Below are 9,795 nucleotides of genomic sequence, written 5' to 3'. Positions count from 1 at the left end.
GTGTTTTGTGTTTAGATGATGTATTGTTTGCATTCAGATACGTTTTACCCAATTCGGCATCCCGCTGAATCACGTCATGCTTCGCGCAGTGCCACTTCTCGCCTGTGTGTATATAAATGCCACAGACAATTTTCAAAGATTCAGAAACAAACCTTCAGGGTTAAGCATTTTTCACATTCCTAAATATGCTTTTGCTGCAGGAATAGTTACATTTGGCTGTGCTCGCTGCTCCCTGCCAGTCGATGCAATGCTGACACAGAGGTGGGGTTTTCTGTGCTCCTCGGTTTCCCGCTGTGTAGTGTGTGCGTGCGTTTCCCTGTCCTGCAGTAACTACACACTGGTTTAATTTTCATGTTTGTAATGCTGAAAATCAGAGGTATTACAGCTTTTAGGATATGTTCAGTTTGCAAAGGATGCTAATTTTTCTGTTTCACACCAAGCCAGGTACCTGTCTTTTTCTTTTTTTGTTCTTTTCTTTTTTTTTTTTAAATAAAAATGACAATTATTATGTTTCAAAGGCATTTAGTGATATATTTTATTTTGACCAAAATGGAATGCTTTTTGGAAGTCTGGTCCACATTGGGCTTCTGCATGGTGGATATTGGTAGATCCTGACATATCGATGCCCTGGGCATCTGTGAGGTTGCCTGACTCTCGACTGCTTCTGAGGCTCGCCTGGGGAGCAGCATGGATTGTGGCATGGATGTGTTTGATCTCCTCTTGTTTTTTGTAGAGCTGGAGAAGGAACGAAACCGAGGCATTGGGAAACCGCTGCTAGGAGGACCCTTCTCACTCATCAGCCATGAGGGACAGCCCAAGACCAGCAAGGACTACATCGGCCAGTGGGTGCTGATCTACTTTGGCTTCACACACTGCCCTGACATCTGTCCTGATGAACTGGAGAAAATGATAGAAGTGGTAGATGAAATTGGTATGGGAATTCAGTTGGTGTAGCGGTGCTTTTTATGGGAGGCCCAGGTTTACTGTGGTAAAATACTGCAAATGGTAGTAAGTTGTGATCTTTTTTAAAAAATGCTGTTGACTACTATTCTGTAGTTGAATTAATTGCTAAGTGATACATACATCAATCTGCCCATCACTAGGATCTGATATTTATAGCATGACAGCACTGATCTTTCTGCAACAAGGGGCTTCATAGTAATAAAATGTGACGGTGGCAGGTTACAGGGCATGGTGCCATTGTATTGTATTTTTGCCAAGAAGTGGTTGTGGCGTGTATTAGGGTTTTTTTCCTTCTCTTTTATTCATTCTGAGAACAAATCTCTGTGAGAGTCTCTTCTAAGAGTGACTGTGCTGTGGAATGGAGGTTGGGGGAAGGATGTATGATAGAGGTGGTTTTCTCAGCCTGCAGGCCCTGAAGAGTTACAGATAATAGTAACCAAGCAGGTGGGAGCAGGGACTAAAGTGAAGAAAATATAGTGAAGGCTATGTCTGGAACAGGAAGAAAATAGCCTGAGTTGTGTCTTCGCCTGTCCTCCTGCTCCACCATCACAGGCGTGCTTTCGTTATATCTACCATTGTGCTTTGGTACGTGCATCATGACCTGGCATTTTCTGCATCAGAGCCAATTTGTCATCTCTCCTAAGCAGGGACGGGTCTCCAGCTGAGACGCTGGAAGTGTAGCTTCACTTCACCCAGCACAAGCACAGAGCATTTGATTTCATGTCATTTGCTTTATTCACAAATTACATGAATTAAGCTGCACAAAATGTCTTTTTTTTTTTTTTTTTTTGTCACTTAGGGTGGTCTTGGATTGCTGTTATGGTAGGTTGGCGGTGAGCTTGTTTGAAGGGAGGTGAGAAATTACTTCTGTTTTTCTAAGAAAAATAACAGTTGTTAATGTCACAGATAGAATTCCATCTTTGCCTAATCTGACCCCACTCTTCATCACCATTGATCCTGAGAGGGACAATGAAGAAGCCATTGCCAGATATGTTAAAGGTATTACTGTTTTATTCCTCAGTATCTTATGGCATGTAATACAGAACACTGAAAAGGAAGCTCTTGATGGGATTCTTCTCACTAAAATGTGTAAATATCTTCTTTCTGTCTAGAATTTTCTCCGAAGCTGGTCGGATTGACTGGTACCAAGGCACAGATTGACCAAGTGGCCAAAGCTTACCGTGTATATTACAGTGAAGGTCCCAAAGATGAAGACAGTGATTACATAGTAAGTAAATGTAGGGCCTTTGCCTAATGAAAGACTTGGGGTAAGAGCAGAATATAGATTTTTAAAATCAGAAGGCAGCTTTTGCAATCTATGCTGAAGTCCTATATGACAGAGCCCTGTTGCACTGATGTGTTAAGCTGTGTTTTAGGGGTCTCAGTCAGAACCAAGGGGCCCTCTTACAAGCTCAGAACCTCGCTGAAGCGTGTTCTAAAAGTGTGCAATGCCAGGCCTGCATACAGAATAGCATATGAGCTAGCAAGCCTGGCAGTAATTTGCACTTAGTTTTTTATCATACAATGTTTTTGTCTGGCTGTTTTCCTATGTGCTCCAAAGTGAAAATGGAACTGGGAAATTAAGGCAATAGGAAGAGGGAGAAATGAGAGGTAAAAGTGGGTATTTTTTTCCCTGCCAAACTGACACCAAGGAGCAGGGTTTTCCTGCCAAGAGACTTGGATGATGCAAAGTCTGCCTGCAAATACTGTGGGGATCTTCCTGCTGTGTCAGATGACCTGGAAGAGAGAGCATGTTAATACTAAATTAAGTGGGAATAAAATACGTAGAGTAATAGTGTGAAGGAGGAAACTGAAGTTTAAGTGAGGCTAAACTGGGTAGTCAAATCTTACTCTCTGGAAGTGTAGCTCAGACATGCTGCCAAGGCCTTCCTGACTTGCCACACCCTGAGCAGACTGGAAGAGTAAATTAGGTACAAGTGATATGATAAGTGACGACATATGTTATATGATCTTCATTTTTTTTTTTTTCTTCACACAAGAACTAAGGGCATCAGAGAAAACTAAAAACAGGTTCGAAAGGAGAGGTGATGGTTCTTTCTGTAGTGGGCATGTGAGAAGTAGAATCCCTTGCTGCAGATGCAAATAGTAGAAGTTTATGGGAGTCCACTGGGAGACTTGTTAGTCTTTGGAAAAAACAATCTGTTGAGGATTATGAAACACACAGAAATCTTGCCTAGCTCAGGAAGCCTGTGAGCTAAAAATGTTTGGAAACTGGGAGGTAATAGAGGAAGATAGCATATTTTTGGTGCCGGTTTTGTATTCTTCTTTAAAACAACCATTGTTGGCCACTGTTTGAGGTAGGATGCTGAGGCAGATTAGTTTTGGTCTAATCCACTATTGTCTATTCTTAATCTGTTTTTTAAAACCACCTGACTGCAGCAAATAAATTATCCTCATGGACAAAAAGATTGGTGGAACAAAAATGGTGCATAGAAAGAAACAGCAAGAGCACCACGTGATCTCAGTAAAGAGGACACAGAATCATACTGGTGATGTGCACTACTCTACGTTACTAAAAGGGGTGCGAAGTGGGACATAAAGAACTTGTTTTCGCTTAAAGTGGCAACTCAGTAGCTGAAGAAGTCTGTGTCTAAGATACTGTATTTGAACGGAGCAGAGAAGCTTACTGGAGAAATTCAACACCAAATCAATCTGAAATCAATCTAAAGATACTGCTTAAAATCAGATTTTTACAAGGGGGCTGGTGTAAATGCAAGAATAGGTGATAGGAACAGGATTGGCAAAGGATGCCTGCTCAGGAAAAGGGAAAAAATCAGTAGAATCTGACACTAAATGGGTGAACTGAAGTTGAGGAGAGATGATGGAAAGAAGCCAGAAAAGCTGAAGGAGTCCTGCTGCTTATGAGGTAAATCACGTGGATTCTAGCAAACCACACCTGGATTTGAAGGGGAAGTACAGGTGTTTGGCCAAGGAAAATAACTACAGATGACAGCAGCTTCAAGGGAGACTGGAGGGTGAAACCAAACTGGAGAATGAGTCTACAGATGTAATAAAGTACGAGAAGGGATTCAGGATCCAGGGAAAATACGACTGGTCTGTGCTAGGGTTGCAAGTCTGAGAGAAGGGAGGTGCAGCGAGGAAGAAAGGCCAGTGAATTGAGAGCAGGAGAGCAGCCTGGAAGCCCCAGACATGGTGCCAGGGAGGAAAAGTGTACCTGCATCTCTTCAGGATTTGTCATAGGCTCTTGGTTTTGAGAAGCAGTGAGCTCTGTGTGCTCAGAGCAGGAAGGCCAGAGGACACAGGTCTCTAACAAAATGGGAAGAGGGTAGCAGCAACAGCAGACCTGGGAGGAGAGCTTGAGGCTGGTTTTGTGCCCGTAGTGGGCATGGTGGTGTTGGGTTGATGATTGGACTTTATGATCTTAAAGGTCTTTTCCAACCTTAATTATTCTGTGATTCTGATTCTGTGAGATCAGGTTGGTCAAGCAGGACCTGCCTTTCATGAACCTGTGCTTTCTGGTCCTGATCCCTTGGTTGTCATGCAAATACCCTGAATACCAAAATATCCAATTTACTTGTTGTATTCTGTGGTTTACCAGATTACATTGAAACTCAAATGATGATCTTCTGTGCATACAGTGGGAACAGAGCAGGCTTCAGGCACAGATTGAAAAACAGTGGTCTTTTGCACACAAAGTGCACTCCATCCTGATTGTATTTCATTTTCCATAGGCAGGGAGATGCTCTGAGCAGGCTACTTTTTTTTTTTTTGTTTTCCCCACTAGTTTCCAGTTGAAGGATCTAAATTGTGATTCAGGTTCCTTAAAAAAATTGTCGTACAAAACTTGATATTGTGGTCTTATCTTGAACATTTCAAACTAGATTAAAATATTTGAATTAAACCTTCTTCAGTAAAATTTTGAGAAACGTTCTTTCAGTGACAGTAATCCCATTAAGTTTAATGCATCCTGGTTTAATGCTTGTGGTACTGGAAGTGTTTATGTGATTTCTTTGATTGTTTGATCATTGAAGAAATTATTTGAAATGATTTCTTCATTTCAAATACAGTTGTACTCTCAGTACATTTAATTTCTTTTTCTCCAGTGGCAGTGAGGTGATGTAGTCACTTGCAGTTGCAGATTCATGGCCTCCATTTTCAGTATTTTGTGTCTTTGCTCATAAAGATGGCATCACAGATGCAGGTAGTACTTGGAGTGGCATTTAAAATAAATTTACAGTGGAGTTAATTTTTATGTAAATAAGTCAGAATACCTCAAATGTAGTTGTTACTTTGCACATTTCTTTAGGTTACTTCAATTCGGACAGTAGAGGGAGCCCCCTCCCAGCAGATGTATTTCCCTCTGCACCAGCTCCTTTATCTGCAGCTCCTGTGTCCCAGTGATGCTCTTCGTCCCATTGTTTGCACTGACAGTGAACTTGCTTTGGTGAAATATATCTGTTTATATTGGATTTACATCATATTAGCAGCAGGAGCTTGAATGCCTTGTGGGGGTCATGGAGCATCATGAGAAGTAGGGGGAAAATGGGAAAAGTGAGGAGGAAAGACCATTAGCCACAGGTTTGCGCCAGCCTTGTCTGTGCTGTGGGAAGGGTGCCAGCAGCTTAGGGAAGACTCGTCTGCTTACAGTCTGCTTCACATGTTCCGAGTATGCAGCTGGTTTTCTCTCTTTATTTTCTTGGGTAAAACCAGAAAAGGTTGCCAAGGTGGTGCCTAGGTTTTCCTTACCTTGCTTTGACTTGTTGGTGAGAAGTCTTCTTAGACAGCTAAACCAAAGGCTGAACGTGATGCTGTTGCTGCTGACTTTAAGAGGTACGCAGGGGTTTTTTTTACCGAGCCACAATGTGCTCTCTTGCAGGTGGATCACACAATAATAATGTACCTTCTCGGGCCAGATGGTGACTTTGTGGACTATTACGGCCAGAATAAGAGGAGCACTGAGATTTCTGCTTCTATTGCTGCACACATGAGAAAATACAGATCCTAAAACACAAGGTCTTCAAAGACTGGCATGAACATCACCTGTAGGTTTGGCTGTAATTGGGCACTGGAGTTAAAGCAGAAGCATACAAGTATAACATCTTGTCACTACATGCCTCCTTTCTCCCACATAAGAAAGGCAACCATACTTCTGCAAAATACCATTATCAAAAATCTCTATAGAGCCTTCCTCATGGATATTATCTGTGGCAAGGTATAGACTACAGAATGAAATTTGGGACTTCTCTGAAACATTGTTGGGAGCAAAAAATGGAAGACACTTTTCATGTGGGAAGAATGTGTGTATTGCTGGTAAAATTAATTGGTATCTCTTGGCAAGACATCAGTGAAGGACGGTCACTGCAGGAGGATGATTACCTGATGAAAAGCCATGTGGGCCATGACGTTCTCAGAGGACTCCTGCCCTCTTTTTTTTTCTTCACTGTTTTGCCTTCTGGGAGAGGCAGTTACAATATTATAAGCAGGACAGCCTTAAGAGTACTTCTTTATCAAGGTTAAGAAGGTGAAGAGCACTGAAAGCATCAGCAGCTTCCACGCATGGGACCAGCCCCGTAGTGTGCCTGATCTCTTCTTCATCTGAATGCAGAAATGAAATGTTGTTTTTTCTTGGTAATTTTTCCAGGTGAATGCTGTTAACTTAGAAGGAAATGAGTAATGGGTTGCAAATAGATTTTTCTTCTCGTCTATATGGTTTTATGCGTAGTCATCCTGATTGTGCTGTGCTGAATAGTGCAGTGGGGAGGATGAAGGGGGTCTGTGTTCATGCTGTCAATCAGATAAATTTAATGCATTCAGCATTTGAAAATAAAGATTACTTTGTATAAGCAATATATATTTTTTTTCCTTGGTTAGGTTTGACTAGAATATCATCAGAACTTTGTATACTGCTCAAGTTTCATATTCTTGCTCTGTTTTATCTCTTTTTAGATAGTAGTGTTTATCTATAGTAGTGCAAAACCATAAGCTGAATGTGCTTTTTTAAGGTAGCTGAACCCCAGAGAATGGTCTACAGGAGACAAAACAGAGAAGTTCGTGGTGCAAGCCCCAGAGCGTTTCACACAGAACACCTACTTGGTGTTCTTCTGAGTGTAGGGGTTGGAAGAGAATGTTCCTGTATGAGGGAAGGTGCAGTGTGTCTATGGTAGATTTCCATCTTTCAAAAATCCTGAAAAACAGTAAACCTAGCCTGTTCCAGAACAGTTATAAAACATGATAAAGTAGTTTAGGTCCACATCAGCTTCCCTATCCTGTGGTGACCTCCTGAGGGTGTTGGGAAGGTTACTGTGATAGAGTATGTCTAAGACTGCACTCTTCTGGTAAAGCTCTGTCAAGGAAGGAAGATTTCTGAAGTTGCAAGATAGTGTGGGGCTTTTTTTTTTCCTTCCCTCTCAAACAGTAGATAGTTTATAGAAGGGGTTTTTTCTGTTTTAAAGGATCAGCAAGAATTTTTCTGTATCAGGTTATAGTGGGAGTGTCTTGGTAGAATTAAACTCAACGTCTGAAGAGGAAGTTAGGTTTTTTTCCTCCTTGTGCTGACTGGCTTGATTGCAGTAGGCAATAGGAGTGGCTTCCAAAGGAAATTCCACACTTTAAGTTTTCCATCAATTAGAAGCTGTGTCAGATCCAAGGCGTTATCAATAATATTACTGTCTGTGATAAGTGGCACCCTGGCAATAATAATTTTATTTTCATGGAGTGGTTGCAAATGTCAGCATTCTATCTAAAGAGTCTTTCCTCACCTTTTATTTTTCCCCACAATCCTGGAGGTAATTTATTTTCAAAACTTCCCTTACAGTGTTGACTTCTGGCACCTAATAGCTCTGCATTTCTTTGTCCAGGTGGCTGTGCACCAGTTCGTTTTGAAACAACAGGGAACGGCTTGACCTGGTGGTGATAGTCCTATCATAGAATAGTTTCGGTCAGAAGGGACGTTTTAAGGCCATCTAGTTCAACCCCCCTGCAGTGAGCAGGGACATCTTCAACCAGAGCAGGTTGCTCAGAGCCCCGTCCAACCTGACCTGGGATGTTTCCAGGGATGGGGCATCGACCACCTCTCTGGGCAACCTGGGCCAGGGTTTCAGCACCCTCATTGTCAGAAATTTTTTCCTTGGATCTAGTCTAAATCTGCCCTCTTATAGTTTAAAACCATCACCCCTTGTCCTACCACTACAGGCCCTGCTAAAAGGTCTGTCCCCATCTTTCTTATCAGCCCCTTTAAGTACTGTCACGCTGCAATAAGGTGTCCCCAGAGCCTTCTCCAGGCTGAACACCCCAACTCTCAGCCTGTCCTCATAAGAGAGGTGTCCTGTGGGAAACTGGACTGGAGACCTCTGGACCTCCCTTCCAACCAGCACTTCTGTGTTTCTATGAAATTTGTCTTGTTGAGATTGTACTCAGTGCACTGAGCCTCCCTGCTCCAGGTGAGTGTGTTTTTGTTGCCTTTTTCCATTGGGACCTTTACCAGGGAATGTCATCTCCTTTTTGAACTTCGAATGCGGTTGTTTTGGGGATAACTTGTGCAATACAGTGCATTAGGGTATAGAAAGCAATAAATTATATTTATCTGCTCTTGTGATAAAAGCAACATCGAAATACCACCTCTTAGGGGTCTCAGTGGCCCAACACTGGCCATTCAATAGGCTCTATCTGTGGTGGACAAGTTGTGCATGTTAACTGGTAACAAACAGAAACTAGCAGCGAGTACTGCTGGTGGAGACAACGTTTAGAAGTGCAGGCCTGTGCAGCCTTTTTAATGCCCTCTCATGTGCTCTAAGTCCCCAAATTGTTATTCCCCTTACTTGCGTAGGGGAAATATTTTTTTCCTTCCTGAACAAGTCAGAAACAATCTGAATATTTTCCTTGGGTGCTGGGGGTTGGGGCGGAATTTGTCCTGCCTGTCTTGCTGCTCCTTCTGTATTGAAGAGTTCATTCCTATCTGTTCTGTGTCTTTTGAGAAGACTGATGTAGAAGACCTGGTGGGAATGTGACTAAGAAATGGGCCACCTGATTCGAGAGGATATTTTGTTTGCCTCTTTAAAGTCTATTTGTGCTTCTCTTGATTACACCCAAGAGCTTAAGATACCCTGTAGAGAGAAGATGAATTTTAATACTGTAATTTGAATCTTTAGAGACTGAAAAGTTTCATAATACCCATTTGGTTGTGGGGCTAAGGGAGAGAGAGGGTGTATTTTTTTAAAATCCTTTTTACTTAACTGACCACTAAGTAGAGGAGTGGTTCGAATTTGGTGGATGTGGTAGCCTCCGCCAGGAACAGGGCTTGCTCTGGGCACCTGTCTTTTCTGGTGGTGTGGGAGATCGCTGCCAGCAGCAGTCACCGAAATGCCAGGACTGTGGATTGTGCCATGTGGGGTTTCTCCCTGTCATGCCAGTATGCAGCCTTCTGGGACTGAGCCCTCCCTTTGTGTTGAGGTTTGCCCCTCCATTTTTCACAGGAGAGCATGCATGAAAAGCATGGCAGTTTCCTTGAGTGTCCCCCTAAATCACTGTGCTGGTGGTGTTTTGTATATAATGGAAGCACAGAAGGGGCTTGTGCCCACTCTGCAGCAGGAGGTGGCTTTAAGGGAGCGGGTTTAACTGTTGTTACTGGCAGCAGGACAGAAATAGTGAAAAATTGACTCCTGTTCCTGAAGGATTACTGGATAACAGTAGATTGCCGTTAAACACCTGCTCATCTCTCTTATCTGTGCAACAAAAACTGTTTCTAAAGAAGTCAGTCATACCCCAAGATGCTCTTTTTTTTCCATTGTGTGACTCCAAGTTGCGCCTCTTGTGCGCTTTTGCATATGTTGGATGCTTGGTCTCTGGACAAAA

The 9,795-nt window shown here is 42.5% G+C and overlaps 1 protein-coding gene across 1 annotated transcript; it reads left to right on the top strand.

Moving 5' to 3' along the window:
- Positions 1-733: 733 nt before the first annotated feature.
- Positions 734-6,188, top strand: LOC104615301 (protein SCO1 homolog, mitochondrial; the record flags this gene model as incomplete). The annotated part of the gene is made up of 4 exons (XM_010281967.1): positions 734-931; positions 1,870-1,962; positions 2,076-2,191; positions 5,822-6,188. Coding segments are annotated over 4 exons (536 nt in total), but the record flags the coding sequence as incomplete, so codon positions are not given.
- Between the last annotated feature and the right edge of the window lie 3,607 nt (positions 6,189-9,795).

The sequence above is a fragment of the Phaethon lepturus genome, unplaced genomic scaffold, assembly GCF_000687285.1.
Source record: "Phaethon lepturus isolate BGI_N335 unplaced genomic scaffold, ASM68728v1 scaffold54650, whole genome shotgun sequence".
Lineage (NCBI taxonomy): Eukaryota > Metazoa > Chordata > Aves > Phaethontiformes > Phaethontidae > Phaethon > Phaethon lepturus.
This window is presented reverse-complemented; position numbering and strand designations above follow the sequence as displayed.